The sequence below is a fragment of the Gopherus flavomarginatus genome, chromosome 5 (assembly GCF_025201925.1).
Source record: "Gopherus flavomarginatus isolate rGopFla2 chromosome 5, rGopFla2.mat.asm, whole genome shotgun sequence".
Taxonomy (NCBI): Eukaryota; Metazoa; Chordata; order Testudines; family Testudinidae; genus Gopherus; species Gopherus flavomarginatus.
The window spans coordinates 133,369,992-133,396,752 of NC_066621.1; the positions used below are offsets into that span (position 1 = coordinate 133,369,992).

General features: G+C 38.0%; 1 protein-coding gene across 6 annotated transcripts in view; it reads right to left on the reverse strand.

Moving 5' to 3' along the window:
- Positions 1-254: 254 nt before the first annotated feature.
- ATG2B (autophagy related 2B) overlaps positions 255-26,761 on the reverse strand; it is a 102,628-nt gene continuing 76,121 nt past the window's right edge. For 5 of the 6 annotated variants that reach the window (XM_050954435.1, XM_050954433.1, XM_050954434.1 and 2 more), the window contains 16 exons: positions 25,916-25,992; positions 25,406-25,576; positions 24,639-24,780; positions 23,572-23,774; positions 22,018-22,244; positions 21,295-21,403; positions 19,018-19,212; positions 18,297-18,398; positions 16,388-16,466; positions 11,325-11,529; positions 10,257-10,326; positions 9,533-9,615; positions 7,814-7,935; positions 7,528-7,682; positions 5,739-5,888; positions 255-4,337 (listed from right to left, as the gene is read on the reverse strand). In XM_050954435.1, the coding sequence (XP_050810392.1) occupies positions 4,107-4,337; positions 5,739-5,888; positions 7,528-7,682; positions 7,814-7,935; positions 9,533-9,615; positions 10,257-10,326; positions 11,325-11,529; positions 16,388-16,466; positions 18,297-18,398; positions 19,018-19,212; positions 21,295-21,403; positions 22,018-22,244; positions 23,572-23,774; positions 24,639-24,780; positions 25,406-25,576; positions 25,916-25,992 (2,321 nt within the window). In that variant the 3' untranslated portion in view covers positions 255-4,106. The remainder of the gene's footprint in view (positions 4,338-5,738; positions 5,889-7,527; positions 7,683-7,813; positions 7,936-9,532; positions 9,616-10,256; positions 10,327-11,324; positions 11,530-16,387; positions 16,467-18,296; positions 18,399-19,017; positions 19,213-21,294; positions 21,404-22,017; positions 22,245-23,571; positions 23,775-24,638; positions 24,781-25,405; positions 25,577-25,915; positions 25,993-26,761) is intronic. The other variant, XM_050954436.1, reaches the window with a different exon arrangement.

Consider the following 26,761-nt stretch of genomic DNA (forward strand, 5'->3'; position numbering starts at 1 on the left):
CATAATGCTTGTGTAGAAGAGGACTGAATTAAGAGGCACAGGCAACCTTAATTCTGCCATTTTCTAATTTTTTCTTGTCTCTGCAACCTTAATACTCGTTTAACACAGATATGCAGCATTAGATTTAAAAAACAACAAAACCAACTTAAGTCAGGTGAAAGGCTAACTGCTTTTACATTTTCTTATAGTTACTTTTTTTTTTTAAAAAGGTCATTTTCTATATTAAATTTATACAGTGGGATTAGAAAACTGACTTGAGGCAGAGTAAGACGTTTATTAAATATTGATTCCAATCCACAGCTTTTTCCATTAAGTATATTTAACAGAACAGCCTATTTGTATGAGGCTTTTACCATTTTAATATACTAAAATATACATCAAGGTTGGTGCAGATAAGTTATGATCTAAAAATAGTTCTCAATATATATGGAGGGCACAAGTACTTTAAGCAAAATATAGGAAGATTAAATATTTTAATTCCTTTCAAGAGTGTTTTTTAACTTCATAAGATTGACTGTCTTTACACTAACAAATTATATACAAACAATGCCACAAAACTACTTTACCAGCAAATATGTAAAAAATATACACATACATATACACACAGTTCTTTTTCTGTCTAAGTTGCATTAAGGTAGGTTTTTTTAAGGAAATACAATGTAAATACATGATTAATATTTATGTACTAACTGCAATTAATTTTTTTTTAAATTTGTAAACAAGATTCATAGCAAGTTAAAATAGTTGAGAGAAGCATACATTGTGAAGGCTGGAAATGGATGGGACTAGATGAAAAGATGAGTGTAAAATGATTTAATATAAACATGTTGAAAAAGCTTGTATTGCTGTGAGAGCTGGGATGGTCTGGAATATACACTTAATCTAAATTAATTGCTGGATTTCACTGTTATTTTACAACAAACAAACCAAAAACAAAATAGCCAAAAAACATTTGAATGTATTTAAAATTTGGGTATCACATTTTCAGGGGTTGGGATCAACTCCAGTAACAAAGGAATTTAACTTGTTGATGTCATCCTGCCATTAAATAGTATTTTGCTTTATCAAGAAAACCCACCTCACTAGTGACATTAAACAGTGATAAACTGTACAACAGCAAATAACAGATGCAAAAAAACCAAAAAACAAACAAAAGACTCCACTGTAACTGATCTTTTTAAGTGATGAAAAAAATTAAACATGGACATCCACCAAGTATGTAGTCACTGGCAACATGACTGCATGTCCCTAATCTATGTGCAAGTAATTAAAATTGTGTTCTGCTCTGCAGTTTAACAACTGCCAACTAATACCTGAAAGGAAATGGAAGCTGCTTCTGAATAGAGCTCCTCTTAGTCATAGAAGAGATGTTTATGAAGAAATTTTTAAGAATGATGGAAGTGATCTCTACACCAGGTACTTCCAGGGCACTTGCCACTATAGTGTTAAGAGCCAAGATGCTTAAGAAAATCAAGACAACAGTTTTGAGCCTGTCTCCCTGGGTAGCATCAGATTAATCAGTATTAAAAGTAGTATTGGTCGGTATTTACACTTTTGTGAATGTGTATAGGGAAGAAAGCAAAATAGAATTGTCTGTTTATTTGCACATCTGCACATTACAGTGTGTTCAGATCTGTTTAAGCTTATTAGGAGTTATAAAAAGTGTTAATAACTATAACAGTTTGTTACAATGAAGAGCTCAAGTACAATAACTTTATCACAAACCTCATCATGCTAATGGAGATATACAGCACTGGATTTGGAAGTTTGTGTGCCCATTACATACACACAGATGTATAACCCACTATAATCAAAGTTTTAGTTAAACCTTATCTGGTGTATTTTGTAAAGTGCCCTCCCACACACGCAAACTTATAGTAATGAACAGCACATGTGGTGAATCCCTTTTTCTATCCCCTATACAATTTTCTAATTAAGATCATAGGGTATCCACATCTGCAACACATTTTAAAGACAGTGTCCTAGTTTAAAGGTGAATTTATTTATTTATTTAAATTTAAACCTCTGTGCAGCTTTTGCAACCTAAACAAAATTCTTCTAGCCTATGAGAACCAAGAAGCTAACCATAAACAGATCAGTTTTATTGAGCAAGTTGAATGAGTTGCAAGCAGTAAACAGCACAAATGGTGAAAAGTGAAGTTTGAAAATTTGAATTATTAAGAGACTTAATGAAAAAGAGAGCTTATAAAAATATAATATTATACCTTGACAGTATGGATCTGTGTAGAAATAATATATTCTAAGGGCATCTCCCTGTATACTTTGATTGTGGGGAATCTGTAAATGAAGTAAAACTAAATAGCCATTTCCTTAAATTCATCTGTCAAAAATAGTTTATGTATATGATAAATAGACAGAGGTACGTTGTCTATTACAGTATATGCCAATTAACTTGGACATACCTTTACCAGCATGGCTGATATATTGGTATACTAGCCTAATAGTAGCAAATGGTAATGACTGCAGCTACAATATACTACTTATAACATAACTCCACTTACAAGGATTCATTCAAGCGATGTCAAGTGATTATGATGCATTTACCCAGGTGTGAAATGTTCACCTGTGACCTTTTAATATAGAAATTACCAAATAATTAGACAAGGAAAAAAATAAACTCAACCCCCCCCCTACCCCCGCCAAAAAAAAAAAAACAAAGAAAGATGAAGTGAAGCAATTATTCTATTTCAGTACAATAGTTCATGTCATTAAATCTTCACCTTTTTGGGGGAGTGGGGGGAGTTAAATGGCATCTCCTCTCAGCTGTGACAAGATGCTTAATTGATACAACCAGCCAGTGACAGGGGTACCCCAATATAGTGGATTCTAGTATATCTAACAAACAAAGCAGTAAAATGTGCCGTTTTTAAAACCAAGAACTTGTTTGTAAATAAAATTTTGCTTTAAAAAAAAAAAAGGCAGAAGCTGAATTGCTGCTCATGACATTCAGTTAATCAATATTGTATTAAAGGAGTCTGAAATATACCATGCTGTGAGAATGGCAAAAACAATAGTTTGTAACAATGTAACCTTTAAACAAAGGGAAGATTATTAAAATATATTCTGCATATCATTTTAAACTAAATTATGAAATTGTATTTTTTGTACTCTACTTAGGGTACCTCTTACCTACATCAGTTCTGTAACTGCTTTATATTTAAAGTATAATTATTTCATGATAGGCATCAGTACATCAGAAGACAAAGAAACTAGTATTTTTCATTTAAAAGGTAGTTTAAACAAAGGTAAGCCACACTTCATTTTGTTTTTCTTCTCTTAAAAATTTTCATCAAATGTTGTCCCTTTCAATAATTTGCATAAATTTCTAAATCATAAAGGATAATGCACATTACTGTTTATTCACACTATAAAAAAGCACAATATACAGGCCATATCCTTTAAAGTGCAACACAACAGAACATGTCTGCAACATTCAGGTTCTTCAAACACCCACAGAAGTATGAATTTGATATTTAGGAGGGACAATTATTGTTCGCAAGCATATGAACACTGAGTGTAATTTCTGAACAGTTACCAAGAGACTGTCCTTATTTTAAGTGCCACACTAAAAACAATGCTCATGACCCATATAATTATAACGTTCTGTCTGACTTCTTGTCATATGGCTTCCACGTCTGATGTCCAAAACGAAACTCTTTAGTTACTGAAGAGCATCTATGGAGCCCTTTATTGAAGACTTTTTATGAGCATGCTCAAAGAACTCTTAAAATACATACAGTATCACAAAGGGACTGCTGATTCTAATGGCAAATCAAATGAACCAAGAAAAATATGGTAACTGAAATACAGCAAGCATGTTTCTGACTTGGCAGCAAATGCTCCACTGTGTTTGACACTAGTTACCATATGTTTTGGTAACATGCAGCATGTCCACAAGCAAGTATCAATTTGCTTTTCACTTCTGAACTTTCGGTTGGATGTTTTGATATTAAATTGTTTGAAAACCTCCTCGTTCCTGAGATGAGCACAATAAAATGAAATGAGTTCCATCTAAAGCTGCCACTGGGACATAATGCTATGTATTTCAAGCATCGTTATTCTCTTGCTGAGTCATATTTAAAATATCAATCCTCCCCAAGGCGCCATTTCTGTGACTCTTCTTGACGCACATCTGGCCGGATTTGGTTTCTCATTCCACCTAAAACATTTGAGGTTGCCTCTGTTGCGACAATGAGAGGTTTCACCACAGCTGGTGGAATTTGGCGGAGGACTCCTCCTACTGCTCCCGTTACCCCTCTGTTCTCATGCTCTCGAGCAGCAGTTTCATATATGGTCTGGGCAGTGTCTGTAATTCCCTTGGGAAATTAAACAACAACAAAAAAATAATCAGTTACCTAAGAAGAAAATCCATCCTCTTCACATTAGGGCTTGTCTATGTGGTGGGGTAATGCACTCTATGGGAGTGTGATTTCTAAAGCACACTAATATGCTGCGCATAAATTGGTCTGTGTAGCCCTGCTGTTGTGCACTAATGGTTCCCTAATGCACTTTAATATAGAACTGTTTCAAACAGCACTATGTAAAAGTGCGCCAGCAGAGTCTACATGGACTAATTAATGTGCACCACATTAGTGTGCTTTAGAACTCAAACCTCCATAGACTGCATTACCCATTGTGTAGACAAGCCCTTGCTCAGCAGAAAACTATTTGTGTGTATTATATCAACATTTTACTGTAACTAGACAAGTTTAATGTGGTTGTTTTGATATTTTTTTTTATTAAAATCTGATAAACATAAGAAGACTGATTTATATAATTGCTCAGGGGAACTTCTTGGGCAGTGAAGGTAGCAGGTTTGGGCTATTCCAAAATGACGGAACTCACTGAAACTTCCTCACTTCTATTAGACTCATCTGTCCTCCAACTATTGTTGTCACACAAATTTCACCCCAAATAATGACCAGAATAAAAAAAAAAAGATGGACATTTTTACTAACACACAATAGGTGAAACAAACAACTGAACCACAATATAACTAACTACAACACAGCTAATAATTCAACCTTTTAACATGCTGCTATGGTAGAGAAATTTCACTAGTTTCATTCACAGGCTGCTGCTTAAATCATAAATGCCTGAAATTTAATTTTAGATAGTTTTAGATGCCACAAAATAAGAATAACCCCTACGTCCTTCTAAGGTTGTTGATTTTACACTAGGACAAATCAGCAGAACAATATCAAGGGAGATTAGGTTGGATATTAGGAAAAGGTTTCTAACTATAAGGATAGTTAACACTGGAACAAGTTACATACTGAGGCTGTGGAATCCTCATCACTGGAGATTTCTATGAACAGGTTAGACAAACACCTGTCAGGGATGGTTTAGGTATACTTAAATCCTGCCTCAGCTCAGAGAAAAGGAGCAGATGACCTGTTGAGGTCCCTTTCAGCCTCACATTTCTATGATTCCATGAATGCAGATCTGTAGAACACAGATTTTCTATTGACTCAGGTTATAATTCATCTTGTTTGCAAGTTGCCTTGGCCTAATTCTGTTTGTCAGATTTTCCCTATGTGTGAGTCTTTTATAGGGTTTGGTCTAATGAATTAGATTGTATGTTTCAAACGATCTGACATTTCTCTCTAGCTGAAATTTCAAAATAAGAACTTTTTAATACCATTTTACATATTTCATATTTTGCTTTAACAAGGTTTAATGCCAATTTGGTCAAAAATAACAGCATTTTTGCATACCTCTTTTACCACACTGTATGCTTTGGCCACACCTTCCCGTAGGTCTACTGGCTGATGAGCTAAGCGATGCCGAGAGAATCGTTTGACTTTTTTTGTCTCAATAAAACTAGGACCTGGGGAGACCATGTCATAAGCAGTTTCTGCAGCTGCCTAGGGATCAGTTCAAATGAAAAAATAAATTAATACATTCTTAATATAGCATTTGATCACATACCTAGCCAAAACAATTTACAAAAATTACAATGATAATCCAGCAGGTACATTTTTTTTAAAGCTATAAATATGCATTTTATTTGCATTCCTCCCTCCTTCAGTTGTTACCACAATACTAGCTAAATACGAGTTAAAAAGGGCAGACAAACATGGTGTCAGAAGGTTTATATTACACTCCACATTACATATTAGTAAAACAGTCTCATCACTTTTACACACTGAACCACAACACAAGTCATCAGAAATAACAATTTATGTTCTGCCTCCTTCCCTCTATCTCAATGTACAGAGATACCATAACATTAAAACCCCTTTTATATTTTGTTTCACAGTGGAATAATTTTAAATCAAGGTGATTTTAATGACTGACTTAAATGATCATTTAAATAACTTTAAAAAAAATAATTGATGTAAATCAAGTTGGGGCTTTGTAAAACTATTTTTAAAATTTATGCCACTGCAATTTTAAATCATCTTATAATAAATTCAATTATAAATGCTGCCTTTTAAATGTCGCTACTGGTACGGTTTATATCTTATCTGAATCTTACAAAATGGCAGTAGTTGAAAACTGAAAATTAAGGCTCTGTTCCTAAAACACACAAGCAGGTATGTACCTTTACTCATATGAATCATGTCATTGACTTCAATGGGAAATCTCATATGCATAAAGTTAAAAATGTGCGCAGTAAGTATTTGCAGCTTCAGGGGCTAAAATTGTAATTTTAATAAACTCTTTCCTCTTAGGGCATAGAACTGTTTTCACTTCAAAACAGAATTACTTCTGTTAACAGCAGAAAGTTATTCTGAGTTTGAAAACATTAATAAAGTTAATGTGAACTTTTATATACACAGGCCAAAATTTTCAGAAGTAGAAGCTTCTAAACCCATATTTAAGTGCCTACACCGGGATATTCAAAATCACTTGAGTGACTCAAGAGCACAAATCCCACTGATTTCAAAACTACAAATCCTAGTGGAAAAGTACAGCTTTGTCCAAGCATTTTGGCTTTTCTGACTCTTGGATGTTCATTAGATCAGAAGGAGGTGTTGGTTGCAAATACAGCATAAGTTGTTTGCTTACAATTTTGTGCTGATCTCACAGTAGGGATGAGCCCCTTTGCTTGTCTCTCTCAGCACGGATGAGCATTTTAACAACAGAACTTCTTAGTGGAAAAAAATTCCTATGTGACATCTAAAATATGTAATTCTACTAACAAGGACAAAATAGCCACTTTCACAATTAAAGACTATAAAATGGGAGGAGGATGGTAAAAAAAAAAAGCAACATATACATTACAAATCATAACAGAAATTAAAAAAATATTTTTAACTTTTTAAAGCATGATTTTTATCTACCCTGATTTATTTGCTGTCAATGTTTCCATATTGCAAGTGTTTCAAGTAAAATCAAATCAAATAAGCCCTCTGAGTAGAGACCATTTGTTTTCCATTTTTGTACAGCACCCATCATTGTGAGGCCTTGATTCCCAGTGGCGCTTTTGGGGACTACCATAATAATTATTACTAAAAAACCTGTTCTCTTGTCTAACCTCAGATATAATGTAAAATGTACCTGTATGGTTTGAACCATTCTGTTTGTTAGCTCTAAAGCTGCCATTGCAGTAGAAGTACCAAAGGAAGCTGCTCCTCTTTGAAAGCCTCTTACAATACGACCATCCTTTCGGTACTGTTCTATTGGTAACCATACTAAGTCCTTCAGACCTTGAACTGAAATTACAGCCAGAATGCAAAAACACATAACTTATTATATAAACCTTTATACCTTGGAAAGCTGCTAAATGCTATATTCAGATTATTTTACCAATGTGATATTTGAACAGCAACAGAACTGAACTCACCTAATTGCACTAATGAATGCATAGGTCCTACTCCTCCCAGGATTCCTGGTAGCTGGTTTTTCTTTATGTCAGTAAGCCATTCAGTGATGGCATAAGAGAATAGTTTATCCACGCCTAACAAACTGTAACAGACAGAGTTATTAGTATTTATGAAAAGCAATGAGTGGGCTCCCGCAGGGATCAGTTCCGGGTCTGGTTCTGTTCAATATCTTCATCAGTGATTTAGATAATGGCATAGAGAGTACACTTATAAAGTTTACGGATGATACCACGCTGGGAGGGGTTGCAAGTGGAGGATAGGATTAAAATTCAAAATGATCTGGACAAACTGGAGAAATGGTCTGAAGTAAACAGGATGAAATTCAATAAAGACAAATACAAAGTACTCCATTTAGGAAGGAACAATCAGATGCACACATACAAAATGGGAAATGACTGCCTATGTAGGAGTACTGCGGAAAAGGAAAAGGGGTCATAGTGGACCACAAGCTAAATATGAATCAACAGTGCAATGCTGTTTCGAAAAAAGCAAACATCATTCTGGGATATATTAGCAGGAGTGTTGTAAGCAAGACGTGAGAAGTAATTCTTCTGCTCTATTCTGTGCTGATTAGGCCTCAACTGGAGTATTTTGTCTAGTTCTGGGTGCCACATTTCAGGAAAGATGTGGACAAATTAGAGAGAATTCAGAGAAGAGCAACAAAAATGATTAAAGGTCTAGAAAACATGACCTCTGAGGGAAGATTGAAAAAATTGGGTTTGTTTAGTCTGGAAAAGAGAAGACAGAGGGGCCATGATAACAGTTTTCAAGTATGTAAAAGGTTGTTAGGAGGAGGTGGGGAAAAAATTGTTTTTCTTAACCTCTGAGGATAGGACAAGAAACAATGTGCTTAAATTGCAGCAAGGGAAGTTTAAGTTGGACATTAGGAAAAACTTCCTAACTGTCAGGGTGGTTAAGCACTGGAATAAATTGCCTAGGGAGGTTGTGGAATCTCCATCATTGGAGATTTTTAAGAGCAGGTTAGACAAACACCTGTCAGAAATGGTCTAGATAATACTTAGTCCTACCATAAGTGCAGGGGCCTGGACTAGATGACCTCTCAAGGTCCCTTGCAGTCCTATGATTCTATGACTTGAGGGATGTTTTTTTCTAGTGAATGAGAACAAGAAAAGACATTTAAACACTAAAATAAGGGGGAAAGTGAAGGCTATAATGCCATACTCACTTACTCCTGGCAAACTGAGGTATTTGATCTTTGTGCTCTCCCCAGCAAAAAAAATATATCTACAATTGCATTCTGGGGTATGTTAGTGGAAGAAAACTTGTGGGGAAAATTGATAAAGAAGAAGCACAGCTTCATGTTATTCCCATAGGCTCTGAATCAGGAAAGAACTTAAGCATGTGTTTAATTTTAAGATTTTACGGTCAAGTTTAGTACATGGTTAAGAGCTATTTTGAACAGACACTTTCCTGAACTGGAGCCATATTAGACAATTCTCAGTCCTAGTTTTCATCTCATTCACACCACAAATGTTTATAAACAAACAGTTTAAGTGCATTAAAAATGAAGTTTCTCCTTATAAAAATCATTGCAGTGTGCTCTGAATTTTAAAAATGATTAATATGAGAATTTGCTTTTTGCTTGGTATACCCAAGTATTTGCAACATCCACATCCAATTTCCAGAAAAAAAATCATATTAAAATTTTGTAAACTCACCCATGTCGATAGCAAAGTCTCTTCAACTTTAACTCTGAGCAGTTTAATTGCGCAAGACCAATCAAAATCCCAGCTAACGTACCCTGAAAATTAAATACTTGGTCAATCTAAAAGCCTATCTGCAATACGCAACCTGACGTTGGGAAATAAATACTTAAAAACCTTGGATCAAACACAAATTTTATTGAATATATTTTAAACTGCATACCCGGAAATAAAACCTGCTCCTATAACCTCTACTTATTTTATTACTGCATTTTGAACTATGCCAGATGAAAACTGACATAAGGTGCTTTGGATAAAGAAGCCATAATACCAACTTAGCAAACTGGTGTAAGGGAAATCTTTCGGTGGCACAGGCCTCTCCAGCAGGAGAGGTGGAGATGGAGGTGTATCAAGGGGTGCATCAAGGGGTGCACCCAACAGCATAGCTGGAGCTCTAACGCACTTCAAGCATCCCTTGAGATCCATTCCTACCGGGTGAAAGTGGCTGAATAATACTTCCTGTGCTGAATAATGGTGAACCAGACCCAACGATCTACCCCACTGTTCTCACGTAACAGTTCCACGTTATTTAGTTTCATTGAAAGTTTAAATAAGTAATGCTTGAGAATTTTCAAGACTACACTGCAGATGGTAGGTAGCACAAAGTATAGTTCCATTTATAGAAAGAAAACACACAAAATATCAGTTTTATCAGATAGTGTCTGTGTTGTAAACAAACCTGATCCATTGAGACATGTTTGCCATGGTAATCAAGACGTATTGGAACTTCTGATATAAATCGAAATTCTCTGAAATATACAAAGGAAACAATTTATTACAGTGAGAGAAACTGAAACAGGAAATAAATGAAGCCACTCAAAAGAAAAACCAAAGTATGGACCACAAATAGGTGCATGTCACATTATAATGATTCTCTTCAGTTTTTTTTGTAAGGCATATATCACTGTAGTGCACCTTAGACTGTTGTTCTACTCCAAAATGTGAGCATAAAAAGCAATGTGGGGTTCCAAGTTCACTGTTTCAATGACTTCCAGATCAAATCTGCTTATTGTAAAAGTTTATATCATCTTTTTCTAACTATCAGCCCAGCAAATTCATCTTGCGATCAGAAAATCAAGCTATATTCCTTCTGTATCAGCACAATCTTTTCCATGGGCCAATTCTGCCCTTAGTTACACTGGTGCAACTCTACTGTTTTCAGTGGCTTTGTACACATGAAAATGAGAGCAGAATTTGCCCCAGGAATTGGAATGTAGTTAACCATTCTGTTGGTGATGCACGTGCTGGAACAGAATCTAGCTCACTCTCCCACAGCTTGGTTCTGTAGTGGTAAGAAAATGAAAAGTTAATTGTTATAAGTAGATATAACTAATACATAAGGCAGAACTGTTGAATAAGAAGGTGCAATTTCTTCAGTCACTTTTTAGGGCAAAACTACTTTAAAGCTCAACTCATGATATTTTACTATTGTAACCCTCTTCTCTCCCATAACACCCAGACCCTCCCTTAATTCACTGTCATCCTTGATCATGTTAATTTTAATTTAGACTCAGCTCTTCAGTGCAGGGACCATTCATATACATGTGACAGTTTGAAAAAGCTAACAGGAAATTCAATAAATGGTTATTTTTCAATGATACATCATAGTATTACATTTAAGCTCTGAAAGAAAAAGATAATGCACATTGAGGCTGCACAGAAATTATTGTAATGCCGTATTTTATAAAAAGCAATAAAAATGATAGAATACGTGCACACCTCTGGAAATCTTGCAACCAAAATTTACCTGAAAAAGACTGGTTGATCACTGAACGATGTCTCTTCATGTGAAAAATGATGGTCCTCTCCATTAACCATATCCACAGAATCAACACTATCATTTTGGCTTGTTTGCTTGTGTACTGAGAAAGAAATGACCGGGCTTGGGTCCTTGAAACTGCTGACATGCTTGGGCAAACTACAGGTTACATCAGCACCAGGAGACTTTTTAACTGAGATAATAAAAATTTACATACAGTAAACAAATAATTCATAGTCTTTCACAGTAATTTCAAGCAGCCTGTTAAATAAGCGTTTTGGTTTGGTTTTTTTTTGTCTAATGAAACAAATCCATGCTGTTACAGTTGAATGTACTGTAGTGTATAAAAAACGGTTACTCGCCTTCTCGTAACTGTTGTTCTTCAAGATATGTTGCTCATGTCCATTCCAATCAGGTGTGCGTGCCACGTGCACTTAGCAGCTCCTGTCAGGTTGGCTCTGGAGCCCCCTGGAGTGGCTCCTTCATGGCCCTCAGTATATGACCCTGCTGACCTGACCCCTCTTCAGATCCTTCTTACTGGCTACTCCGACAGAGGGGAAGGAGGGTGGGTATTGGAATGGACGTGAACACCACATCTCGAAGAACAACAGTTATCAGAAGGTGAGTAACCATTTTTTCTTCTTCAAGTGCTTGTTCACGACCATTCCAATCAGGTGACTACCAAGCGCTACCCTGGAGGTGGGGTCAGAGTTAAGGAATCGCTGGCTGGAGAACCACCCTGCTGAGTGATGCATCATCTCTGGCTTGTTGGGTGATAGCATAGCGAGAGGTAAACGTATACACCGATGACCAAGCTGCTGCCCTGCAGATCTCTTGTATCAGGATCTGGGCCAGGAACACAGCTGACGAGGCTTGTGCCCTTGTTCTTGTGCGGCAATGGGGAAGTCAAGTGGTGCCATGGGTATGGAGCCAGGGAGTGCCAGTGCCGAGGGTCTCTTGTGGTAGAATCCTTCCTCGGCACTGTGTTGCGTATGGATGCCAGAGCACTCCATATGAACGCGTCTGGTGCAGGGTGCTGGCAGTCCGCAGCCAGCTCTGGGCGGAGAGCGGATTCTATTAACAGTTGGTTTAGTTGGAAATCACACCCTAGTTGGTTCTTGGCCGAAAAGCCCTGCAGATTTTGCACCTTTCCATTTGGTGAGCTTCCCTCAGACACTTTAGACAAGAGTCATTGGGGTCACTGATGGGCATAAACTTATTACAGGCACGGCAGGGAGCCAGACACTTATTACAAGCACGGCAGGGAGCCAGGGGAGAGATCCCCACTCCCAACCTACTATCTATCTATACTAAATTACTATAATATTAACTATAACTGTAATGGCTAATAGAAGAATGCTAAGGGAGCACTGGCTGAGCAAGTGAGCACTGTTCCAACGGTAAGTAGGAACTGAAAGGGGGGCTCGGTTGGCTGGGTCATATATTGAGTGCCATGAAGGTACCACTCCAGGGGGCTCCAGAGCCCTCAACAACCATGCATGCAGCGCGCATACACCTGATTGGAATTGACGTGAACAAGCACTCAAAGAAGAACACTGGATTTTCACAAGAATAGTAATATTTGTAAAATGTTCTCAATATGTAAAGTTATAAATAGTTCTATAGGTAGCTAAAGCTAACAAATAAATCATTAAAAAAAAGTTAGGAGTAAAGATTTGTGGTAAAAAGCTCTTGATGAGAGACTGAGTAAAATTCTCAGAATTTCAAGTAAACCTTTGTAATTTCTAAGTATTCGTAGGCTTGCCATAGCATTCATGGAATTTTAAAAGAAACCCTACTGAGAATTACACAGCCTCTATATTTCTGCAAGTTGCATCACAGAAAGTAGGTGATCTAAGATTGTTTACATACACAGAAGAGAATACAATATAGTCAAAGAGGGAATAATTCTTTAAAAAAATCTTATTCTCTCATTTTTGGCTAGGTTTACAATGGATGGAAACACTACTTTAACTTAATACTAACATTTTATTGCTTGTATATAAATTTAGGATATAATTCCTTCTGCAAGAGCTGCATTTAACTTTAAATTAGTAACTATACATACCCTCAGTTCATCCATAGCTCCAACGCTTTACACATATATGCTCACAACTTTTCAGAAGCGTTCAATAATATGCTTCAATTTTTGGGTGCACAACTCGAGAGATATCTTGTGATTGGTTTTCAGAGGTGCTGAGGACCTATGTGGGTATCCAAAAACTGATGAAGAAACAGTTACTTTCTATAACTGTTTCTTTGAGATGTGATGCAGATGTGTATTCCACTTAGGAATTCCACATAGAGGGGCAGTGCTTGTGCTTCACCTGGCTATATGAGACAGCGCTGCTCAGTTCCTTCCAACCGAAAGCCCACAGAAGGAGACTCCGATGCAAAGGGGATGGAGAGTGGGTCACGGAATACATGGCTGAATCACATCTCAAAGAAACACAGTTACAGTAAGTAATAACTTCTTCTTCGAGTAGATCCAGATGTGCTTTCCACTTACGTGACTCACAAGCAGTACCCCAATCTGGAGGTGGGGCTCTGAGTCTAAGAAATAGGGACTGTAGGACCACCCTTTGGAGGCCTGCATCCACTCTGGAAGATACAGTAATAGCATAATGGTTCTTAAACATACCCATGGATGACCTCCTAGCTGCCATGCACATGACCAGCATGGAAACGTTACTGAACAACACTTCTGCTGTCACTTGCACTCTTGTGGATTGAGCCTATAGCCGTGGAGGAGGCGTAGCCGAAGGTATCTCATACTCACTCTTGATATAGGATGTTATCCATCTAGAGATGGTCTGTGCAGAGACCAGTCACCCTTTCATGCAGTCCGCATATGATACGAACAGGTGAGGTGAAACACAAAATGGTTTAGGACAGCCCAGATAAAAGGCTAGACATCACCTGACATCCAGAGCATGGGGACACTTTTCTTCTGGGGAAGAGCGCAGCTTAGGGAAAAGCCCAGGTAAATACACTGCTTGATTCAGAAGAAACTGAGAGACCACCTTGGATAAAACCTTTGGATATGGTCCCGCTGTTAACTTATCCTTAGAGAACTGAGTGTAAGACAGTTCAGTCATAGGGACTGCAACTCTCATACTCTTCTTGCCAAAGTGGTGGCTATCAGGAAAGTGGTTTTCTAAGACAGGAGGGGCAGCAGACAGGACACAAGGGGCTCAAATGGAGGGTCCATCAGAGCCACCAAAACCATGTTTAGGTCCCACAAGGGAACTGAATCTCAGACCAGAGGATGCAAGCAGATAAGCCCTTTCAGAAATCTCACTATGGTATTGGAAAAAAATGACTTCCTCTGAATAGGGGGATGAAACACAGATATAGTTGCCAAATGGACTCTCAGCAAACTGAGTGAAAGGTCCAATTTCTGAAGATGCAGCAGATACTTCAGTCTAAGATGTCCTGGATGAAAGCCCTTGTCACTTGGGTCCCATGGGCCAAGGATCACAGTGAGAATCTCTTCCACTTTGCTAAGTAGGCCATCCTAATGGAGAACTTTGTATTGTTGAGTAAGACTTGTTGGATAGCTGCCGAACATTGCTGGAGCACCAACAGAAAAAAATTAGTGGGTGCTTAGCACTCTCGGGCAGCCAGCTGCCCCACTCCCAACTCCAGCGCCTCCCACCTGTTGGCAGCCTGCTGATCAACCCCTCCCCATCCCTACCAGTACCTCCCGCCCACGGCGATCAGCTCTTCTGTGGTGTGCAGGAGGCACTGTGCGGGGAGGAGCGGGGACAGGGCGTGCTCAGGGGTGGGGGCAGAACAGGGCAGGAAGAGGAGGGGCAGGGGAGGACCTGGGGTGGGAAGAGGCAGGGAGGGACTGGGGGCTTGGAAGAAGGGGCGGGGTCTGGGATGGAGCAGGGGGTTGAGCATCCCAGACCCCGCCCCTTCTCCCATCCCAATAGGGCCTGGGCCCTACTTCCCAGCTTCCGGGCACATGCGAACCCTGGGAGCCATATTGATCCATTGGCAGCCCTTGGAGCTTGTCAGGTGATGTGGAGTGGGAAGATGACAATCCCCAACTCGGAATCAGAAGAGCCCTGTGATCTTGGGAACATGGAAGGAGTGATGCCCGAGTCAATAGATGGCCCGATTCATCCAGAACGAGGCAGGAACTGGTGCCCCCAATGAAGGCAGTCCCGTCAGTACCGAGCATGCCAGTGCCATAGGCAGCATCAGTCCTGGTGCAAACAGTGGTACTGGAGAATCTGAGTGCATTGACGTTGAGGGTGATGAAGGCAGGGGAGCCGAAGAGGGTCCCTGTAGTGATTCCAGTACTGGTTTCATCTCCAATGGGGGAGGGGTGCAACTGGATGTGATGCTGACAGACACAAAGGTTCGGCAGCTGGCTCCATTGGAGGGGCTATAGGTGGCGCACCCCTGGCCATTGTTAAGGGCAGGACTGAAAGGCAGAGGAGATCTGCTGCTGCCTGGTACGCTGACACAGCTGGGACCACCATCTCCATCATCAGTACTGGACTCAATGGAGGCCAGATCCAGAGTTTCTGCCCTTCCCATTCAGTACCAGAGAAGGGTCCAGAAGTACCTGTACAATCCTGAACACTGGATTCAGTCTCAATCTGGTTTGCACTTTTTCTGGGGGAGGCAGAGGCATCGTCCTGCAACCTGGAGCAGTGCCGATTGATCTTATGAGACCTCTTCCTCAGCACCGACGGAGGAGAACAGCTCAAATAGCCAGGGGAAGGGCCACAGCCATGTGGCACAAGCACCACCCTCTATGGGGACTGGTAGGCAAACATCTCTAACTCCAGCACGCTGAGCACGCATACACCTAATTGGAATACACCTAAATGGAATACAACTCTGCATCTACTCGAAGAACACTACAGAATTAGAGAACTCTTCTGAAAGCTTTAGGTTTAATAAATTATGTCTAATATAGTTCTTTAGCAAATAGAATAAATTATGTGTATGCGCGCGCACACACACAAACAGAGAAAAAGAAGAAGAGATGGGGATAGAGGTATGTTTCCAGCTTACTACACCAATGATAGTACCTTCTGGATCTGGAGTCATTAAAACTTCCACTTCTGTAGAAAGGCTAGTGAAAAAATCCTTCAGGAAAAACAAGGCATCCTAAAATAAAGGAATAAAGCAATTACGTCAAAGGAAAGAAACAAATCACTTCAATCTAGAGTTCTCTGAAGAAACCATCCTCAATCCTGGATGTTATGTTTCTGTGGGTACTTGCACATCAATCAAAGGAACAAGAGAATACATTTTAGCATCCAGAGCTCAAGTCCTTTTTTCAGTTGCAACCTAAACCAAACAATACATTGGCCCATATTGTGCAATGGAGAGCCACAGGCAGAAATGTGGGAATCCCCCTTGCATTGCACAGCACGTGGGGCAGCTGCTTTTGCAGTACTGTCCCAATCCCTTTCCTGGGACCCTTCAGAGTGTGGGGGACATGCCTGGTCCCTGCACCAACTCTCACAGATTACAGTCTAGAACTATATTATTTTTCCTTTGGCCTCTTCTATGTAGCTAGAGGGTAACCTGTTAGCATGGATCCACTGGAAATGAACTACTAAAAAGCTGAGGAGGTCATTATTGGGGGCCCCAGAGCCAATGTGAAGGCCCTTTCCTCCAGGGAACACATGGCATAATGTGGTTCATTCTCTAGGGGCTGAAAAAGTGGACATCATATACTGGGCAAAGCTAAAATCATGGTATAGGAATGTTTCAAATAGGGGGCGGAGGGAGGGATAGCTCAGTGGTTTGAGCATTGGCCTGCTAAACCCACAGTTGTGAGTTCAATCCTTGAGGGGGCCACTTAGGGATCTGGGGCAAAAATTAGTACTTAGTCCTGTGAGTGAAGGCAAGGGGCTGGACTCAATGACTTTTCAAGGTCCCTTCCAGTTCTGGGAGATATACCTATCTCCTATTATACATATTTAAAAAAATGCTATATTTCTGTTCTTGGTGGATATAGCATGAAACTATTACAGACTATGGCAGGGCAGATTTTAAGAGGCACAAATGGCAGTAAGTTAGGTGTTTATCATCCACTGAAAGCCAATGGAAGGTAGACACCTAAATATAATTTGTACTTTTGAAACTCTCCCACTCCATAGTCTGCAGAAGTCAGTCAAGGAGATAATTTCAAAGCCATACTGCTCATTTCTATCAAAACCATGTCATTACACTTCTAAACTTTTAAAACTTTTGGGTTTGGGAGGCCTCACATACAGTGGATACGAAACAAATAAAAATCCTGCCTAACTAATAAAAAACATCCTGATAGAATTAATTTCTACCATCTCTTTTCAGTGCTCTCTGTCATTAATGTCCCAAACAGGTGTTAAGGGTAACAAATGGCAAAGAGCTTGTGATACAGCAGTCTTACCATGTCATGTGCTTCTAACTAAAATATTATTGACTTCTCTTATTCACATTAGAATTCAACATTATCGGACTTACTTTCAAGCCAATGATAATTTACTGGGATGACAAAGCTATACAAATGTTGCCAAAACATAAGTGTACTCAGGTCTTTAAAAATTCACTGTTTCAAAAATCACTGAATTTTTCAGAAGTGCAATCTTTGAGAGCATAGCCATTTCTGCAAATAGTACTAGTCTTTAAATTAAAAAGTCTAGTCACTATGTTGGCTGGAGCACTAGATAAGCTCAATTGTTAAAAAGGAGATTTTTCATATAAAACGGACATAGACAAATGTACAAGGAGATACATTTACAGCTGCAGGGAATCCAAAGCTACATAACAGAAGGCAATCAAACCCACAAAAGAATTGATAAAATGTGCATTCGGAGGTTAGAAGTGTAAAAGTTATAATACTCATATTAAATTTCTCCACACAAGCATTTAGAAATTGTACATTGCCACAATCCAAAGGACACAATGATGCTTCATCTAATGGACAGTGTCTCTAGTATCACCAACCTGGTCAATATTGAGGCGAAGTGGCATTAGTGATACACGTAAACAACATTCTTGTGGGGATCTGCCAGACTCTGGACGGACATGTAATGCTTTAACTGTTAGCTGCAGAACAAGAATGAGAGAGAAAAACTCAATATATAAAATTCAAAATATAAAAACCCAAATCAAAAACACTGACCAATGAAAAGTGTTCATCTTTCATTCATACTTTGAAATTATTACAACTTCTGTCTTTGTAACATATCTCAATTTGCCAATTATATAGCTAACAGAGGATGAGTAACTTATCATGGATTGATGTATGTCTGAAAGTTCACTGGAAAAGGAAAGCTACAAATGAAACAGGTCTCCAAAGCCTCTGACATGAATGTACTTAGGTGTACATGCCTCCATATGCAGCTGAAATTCAAAGTGTACACACACAAGGTGATGCATACTCAAAACTGAAGATACAGTGCACGTTAAGTAAGCCTGTGTGCGCTAGATCTATTTTAAAATTGCTATAACCTTGAAAAATAGATTATTATATGAGATGACCTTTTATACCAAACTCTACTCACAAGAAATTAAGAAAATAGCCTACATTGACATAAAGCTTATGCTATTACAACATTCCATTATCTCATACTTGCTCTTCTGCAATACCAAAGAACCCACACCATTCTCACAATTAAAAGGTTTGGATACTATAATTCTCTATGAATAAGTTTCATAACCTTACCATATTAGAATGTGCTTTTCTGGGCATCTCCTTACTACAGTAAAGATAGAGAAATTTATTCATCTGTGATGTAGCCAAGCGATCTCTGATCTCAAGGTCTTGAACAATAAAAACCTGCCGGGACACTGGCTGCTCCAACAGACTGGATTCACATTCCGGCCCTCCTGGAGGGTATACCTCATGCTGGAATTTCACCTTTGAACAGAAAGGCAAAAGGGGATAGTAAGGTTCAATGCATACAAGCCTTTACAATATAACAGTACTGATAAATCTTGGACTTTAAAAATCATGGGTCAGGTTTTAAAATCATGAAATTTTAAAATAAATAAATAAATGGTGGGGGCTTGGGGTCTGATATTTGCACTCAACAGAAAAGCCTCCTAACCCTGCTTTGTTTGCACATTCATATTTTAGGATGAAGATTCAATCTGAAGCAAATGGAAAATACAAACACAAAAAGAGAGGGAGAGAGAAGAGGTGTTTTCCATCTATTCATCCTGCCAGACTATTATTTTCCTCTCAGTCCTAGGGTGGCATTTCCCTCACTGACCGACTGTTCCCCATGCGGTCTCCAGTGACATTCTGCTTCTGCCCCATCCCAGGAAACTCATGTTTCTGATCCAGTCAACCTCATCCAGAAACTTTATCTTCTCTTACTTCCTTGTCTCTACATACACCCAATCCCTCCATGACTCCAACCATTATCCCCCCACAACACTTCACTATCCTGTTTCTCCCTTGCCTGCTGGCAGCCTCCCCTCCACAAGTGCTTCTCTCCAGCAACCCCCACTTATTCCTCTCCTCCACTCCTATGCTTCGTTAACCCTCAAGTCATCCGCCTCCTTCTCCCCTTGCACACTCAGCAACCTCCCCTCTCTACTATTTAGTGTAGAATAGGACTACATGCACAGCAAATGGAACAGTGACCTCTGGTGACCAGCAAGGAGACTGCAGGCAGCTGAGGCCAAATTCCTGAGGTTGCTTGCAGATAGAGCATGACAGTGAGAATATTAAAAGTGACCCCAATCCATGACATTCGTAATAATATTGTGAGTGTTGGCAATGCAGATATCAGCAAATCATCAACTTCTAAGTCAGGTCATCTGACATTTGAGCACTGTTCAGAATCTTTATATTTTTCACACTATGACCCCACTATTTTCAGATGAATATCTTTGCATCAGCATGGCAATTGATTTATGTCTTTACACTGCACTAAAGAGAGAGGAAAGCCTTAATATACTGTTAGGATTAATATGTAAAGCATCCACAACAATCTAGAAGGAGCCATTACACTTTGACAGAATCACTGAAATATTCAAGTGGAATCTTTAACTTTTCTTTTTTCCTCTTTTTACCATGGCAATGGGTCCCTAGAAAAGGATAAAATAGAAAACCATCACACGTTTTGCTGCACATTAACAGTTAATGGGCTGAATTACTTTAAGCAATACAAAATGTACAAGGAATTTGAAGGATAGAAGTAATTTGGCTTTACTTAAGAGCTTTCATGCTCAAGAGGCTTTCCAAAACATTGTAAGAGTGAGAAAATGAAAAATGGTTCTGGCTAGTTTAAAAAATATCCATCCATTTACTTTAAACTTACTTAACCAGTAGCTGTTTGTTAATGATATTTTTAATAGTCTCACATTCACCTTTCTAAGTTCCATACTAAAGCTGAGTATATCATTAAAAATAATTAAATTAAATGTAACTTAGCATAATTTGGTTATAGCAGTAATAGATTGTTGTGGCAAATGGTGTTAATGATGCTGTGAGGTGGGCAAATATTACCGAATATCAAGTTACGGAGAAACCCCAGGCATCTCAGAGCTAATTCCAACAGAAATGTCTACAACAATGTCTTCATAATAGCAATTTCAATTTGGAGTAAACAGAAAGGAAAGTTATATCATGATAAAGATAGCAAAAGTGGTGGAAAAAAAAGGATTCTGTCAATATAAAAATACTTTAAGAAAAGCAAATATTTTAATAACTGTTCAGCCTTCCTCATTTCAAATATGGTTGCCAAACAAAGAAAGTTGCACTATGCCAACCATGCAGCCCTGTAAACTCATTTGGTAAAGAAATTCTAAGTCCATCACTCAGCATAACTGTGTTAATGGACTTCTGCATCTAAGTAAGATTAATGCTCATTTTTACTAGTAAGCCTTCTAGCTTCATGGAGTCAGTAACTCATCATTAGGGTTTATAAAGTCTTTAGAATATGTATTATATATGCCCTTGTGTCTGCAGATTTTTCTGTTACTATCTCACCTTGCTTAACTGTATTTCCATTAAGAAGTCTGGGTTCCTTCCTCTTCCCCCACATGTCATACTACGTCCATGTCTTGTTGGTGTGTGAGAAGGAGAACTATGAGGACTACTAAAAGTGGGAGAAAAAGGAATATTTTTTCTGAGTTTAAATTGAAAGTAAGCCCATACCATCTCTAACCACACAAGCATGCATATTTTACTGGGTTTTACTAAATATTTTCATAGTCAAAAAGAGAAAATTAACACTGAAAAATTGCAGCATTAATGTAAACTAAAAATATGTCTCATTTTCACTGTAATAGTCATGCAGAGCTTTAGGCACTGTAAAATATTATAAAACATATACACTGTTTCCACTGAATTACCATTAATAAAATAACTCCTATTGTTATCCAAAATAATATTAATTCTCTTCCAACCTGCTTAAATCCGCAAAACAGATACCATTCTCCACAACCACCTTCAACACACTCATCCCCAATTAAACCCACTCCCCGCAGGGAAAGCTTGGAAGAATACATTTGACTTTCAAAGTACCCTGTAGGTCAACAAATTTGAACTCATTCAGATCAAGGGGTGGGAGAAATACATTCCAGAATTAAATTGAACAGGACAGTCATTATAAAAAGAAAGTACGTTAAGTTCATTTAACTCTTCGTTTTGAAATCAAATGCAGCATGTGTGGATCTGAAAAAGAAATACTTAGTTACCTAAAGCACTTACATAAAACTTTTAGCTGGAGAAGTAGTAGGTGCAGTCCCAAAATCCTTTCCTCCATAAAGGTGCCAAATAAGAGAGATTTCCTTCACAACATAGCGAACCAAAGGAATAGGAAAATGTAGCGGGGCTTTGCTCATATCTGCCTTTTTTACAGGCAGGCTGAAATGATTGTCTTTTATCAGAATTGCATCATCAACCATTATTTTCACTACTGGCTCCTCCTCTTTCTCCTAAAAAAGTTACACAGGAAAGTGAGTGCAATTCTTAATTTCTTCATTCAGTTGTTTAATTTCTTCAAGATAAACACAGATCAGTGTCCTCTTTGCTTCTATACTATGAAAAATATGGAATACAGCCCCAATAACTGTTATTGTTTTGGTAGTAACAGGTTATAAAGAGAAGCTGTGGAATCCATGTATTTGGGGGATTTTAAAAACAGATTAAACAAAACACCAATCAGGGATGGTCTAGGTATACTTAATCTTGCCTCAGCACAGAGGGGGTGAGGGGCGGCTAGATGATCTCCTGAAATCCCTTCTAGTCCTACATTTCTATAAATTCTAAGATTGCACGGCCTCAAGACTCAGAACAGCTCTCTCTTGAAAGTTGGCCCCAGTAAGATTACTCTCTCTCTCATAGGAGATATCAGGTTAACTGGAAATTGAAAGGAAATAAAATGCGACTCTTCATCCAAACTGAAAAATTAAGTCTTAAAACATAAAGAAGTGCTACTATTATGCTAGTACTGCTGGAGATGGGACTTCTGAGGGTTAGCCAAGTGAATGTGGGGCTCAATATCAGAAATCTAGAGTTGACTCTGGTCTGCCTAGATAAAGGGAATCTATCAGTAATAGTTTAGTGGTGATACTATGAGGGAAGAGAAGACCTATTTTTAAGTGTCAATGCTCTGTCTCATAATTTTTTGTGCAGTGGTGAGACAGACACTGGGAGTTAAGAACTGATGTTTTTGCTGCTGCTGTTGCTGTTTACCCACAGAAACTTTTGTGCAAAGTTTGGTAATAGGGTCTATAACAGCAATGGAAAAAGGTTGGCATTCTTTTTAAATTAAAACTTGGATTTTCTGATGAATGGATACAAGACAAATGCTTGCAAGGACAAAATATCTTGGTAAATACTGTACTTTTCTTATAAGCCTTTTTAAACTACACTACATGTTATAATTAAACATTTGTTGAAATGCCAACACAGGAAAAATGCAAATTTGCTACTAGGTGACAATCATAATAGAAGAGGACTAAATACTATCTATATATATTCTAGTATATTTGTTGTCATTCCTGGGAAGAACAATGCATGACATGAATTCTCAGGTTTACTCTAAAAAATTGCTACATATCTTTTATATGAATGGTGGGACTTCCTCCAAAATGGCAACATTTCAATAACAACAAAATATAAGGAATATTCTCCTTTCCGTAGCCCTGTTGACCACCCAGACAGTTGGCAGACAGTTACAAAATCTAAAGGGACAGCTCTCAAATGTATTTTCTTCAATCTATCTTATATCTAGATTTCTTAATTTTACGAACTTCTTACAGAAACAACAGCTTTGGGTGCAAAAAGAATGCAGAAGTCATCATTTTCAGTCGGTATGTCTCCCATCGCCTCTTTAATCAGGTGGTGAGTAAATGAAGTGTATGTGGGACTTGGCTCTTGTGAGATGTTCCCACTTTCATCTGGAAACAGGAAGAGATCTGAGCAAGCTGGTTCCTGGGTTTGAGATTTTTCATCCAAGATTCCTGATATAAAAGAAGTCATTTCAATGGAAATATCTTTGTAAGATACACACAAGATTCAGTGACTGAAATTGTGATATTTAGAATAATTCGAAAATTAAGTGTTAAAAGAATCGGAAATAAAATAAGGGTATTATATGGCTAATATATTCCTAACATAAAACAAACCCATCTTTCTAAAATTAATCTGCTATTAAGACTCAAAACAATCACAGCACTGATCATCAGCAAAAACTGTATTAATTTTATTATTTTAGTTCACCTTGGTTAAAGAACCCATAGAAACTGTCTTTCTTTACTACTTAATCAAATAACTCTTGACATGACAGCAATCAATGTCTAATCTTCCATTCCTTAGCAACAGACTTGAGAACACAGCCTCTCATCTTAGCCTCTTATCTTTCCCATCATATCTTACAATACAATATTCTTAACCAATCTCAAATCGGTATTTAGTTCTTACCATGAAAAAAATAAAAGAAAAAAAAAATCACAGTCCTCTTACATAATCAATTACCTTGTTTTTTCTCCTAATGGTTTCTCCCTAGATGACTCTCTTGAATCTAAATTCTTCCTTTGATACTGTAGACTACTACGCCTATCCTCCAGTACTGACTCAACTGCTGTGAATGAGCTCCGGGTTTCCTACTTGATGTAGTATGTCTTATCCCTTTATGTCTGCCCAGCCCCCTAATGCACTAAGTCCCAAAGAGTTAAAGTTGTTGCCTACTGTTCTAACTACCTGCTCTTACTCCATTACATATGTCTGAATTTAACCTTAAGTTGCTACTTCTGCAATATTGGCATTAAGACTGAAATCTGATATAAAATTTTGAAGTGTTAAATGTGATTCTAGGCTTCTTCTACCGTTAGATTGTGGCCTAATGGGGGAAGCAGCTTGATGGGTCTCAATTTCCTCCATAGCATCACTCATCAAATCCCGTAAAATCTGTTGTTCCGCTTCAGCAAGGACTAGTCCTTGAGAAGATGGTTGGCTAGAGGCATCTGCCTACAAACAGAAGAACTATATAAAGTTACAATTATAAAAAAACTGAAGCACTGTGCTTAACAAGTATTTATGAATATGATTTTTGCTTTCATGGTTTGGTATTCCAGTGTAAAACCAGTGTGGAAGATAATTGCATTTTAAAATAAACATTAAACTGGGACTGTACTCTAGATTAGACAGGCAAAAAGGTTTTAGTAAATGTTTTGAAGGTCTGTAACATCATTGTTGAGTGTGAATACACACTGTATTAGAGAAATGCCTAAGTGTCGCAGTGTTTGAAATATATATGCCTGTCCACATATGGCTATGTCCTAGAATCTTGTCTTCAAAATGAGAATTAAGTATATCAGGATGGTATTTAAAAGATTTTGTACTGTTGAGCTTAAATGTTATGAGTGCCAAGAGGAAAGGAAAAATTATTGTCAAAAGCAATTACTGTGAGAACTGCTTCAGCAACATTAAGCCCACACAATAGATTAAGTATTTGTGGGGAAAACCCTATAAAAAGTATATATTAATTATTATTACTATAATTATTATTGTGGAAAGCACAGCTAATGTGTCAGATTAGGAAATGTGATGGTGGTAGTGTTATGTGAGTAAGTATTACTTTGCCATTTCATACCTTGGTTTTCCGCTTGACGACCCCAGGTTTAATCTCTGTCTTGCTAGGTGGATACAAATCGCCATAACTCGCAATATACTGTATAAGATTCATTAGCGCAGCACAAGAGTCTGAGCATGTTCGGATATGGATTACATCACTGGAACTATGTAGCTCAAAGCGTGGCTTAATCTAGGAAGCAATAACAGATAATGACAGAAATCTATCCAAGATCAATTTAACGTTCCATATGAATAGTGTACACAGATTTATTGATAACTAGATTACTTAGGTGTCTGATCGTTCAATATAAAAGCATTAGAAACAGAGCAATAATTTATAAATTACTTCGGAACCTGAAATCTCACAATCTGATGATGAGAGAAGGGATGTTTTTAAACTGTTAAGTAGGATTTGATCCTAAATGCGATTTAAGCTTTTCAAAACATTTTAAAATCAAAATGCAAAAGATGTATTTTTATCATTTAGGTTTAACATTATTATTTTATTATTTTTATTTTAAGTACTTACTCTCTCCCCATCAGAACCAGGTTTTACTGCTGTTATAGTCAGTTCCAAGAGTCCCATATCCATAACACGAATATAATCTGAAAGTTAAAATAACTATTTTAAACACTGCTCAACATCAAATGTCATCTTAAATTCTGTTGTTTTTTTTAAATCACCCATTATTAATCTCTGTTAAGAAGCACAATGAACTAAATTTTGTTGATTTTGGTCTTGTCAACACATTTTACATTCCTGTGTTGCCTTAGATCAGAGGAGCTCTCTGGGCTCAATCCTCAGCTGTTTCTAGTTTAAACTTGGTTCAGCAGAGAGAAGAGGAGAATGGTGGTTTTAAGCTACCTTTCCATTTCCCCAGTTCTTGGTCAGATGGGGCCAAAACAAGAATTACTTTGCCAGCTAAGAATCAAGTAGAGTACTGCACACCCTGCCCAATCCTGGCCCCTGCCTGTGCGTTATGGAGTAGGGTGCCAAAAGGCAGCATAAAACAGTGAGCTGATGGAGCTGAACTGGCTTATCAGTTCTAGGCTAGTGGCCTAACCACTTCCTCAGAAACAGCCCTTTAAAAACCTTAACCCACAAGCAAGGCTCTTCATTTCTGCTTTTTATTTTGTTTAAAATCTCCTGTGAATTTATTGATGTTTATTACAAAATTTCAAAAAAAATGGGTGAAAAATCAGTGGAAAATTTTAACTTCAGTTTTCTGGGTAAATATCAGCATTAATATTGGGGGATAGGAGGACAGAAAAAAAGCAACAAATAGAGAAAAATAAGAATACTTCTGACGTAGATTCCTGCTCCAGAAGGAGAGATGTGGCTCAGTAACTTGGGTGGCCCAGGCTACTGAGCTGC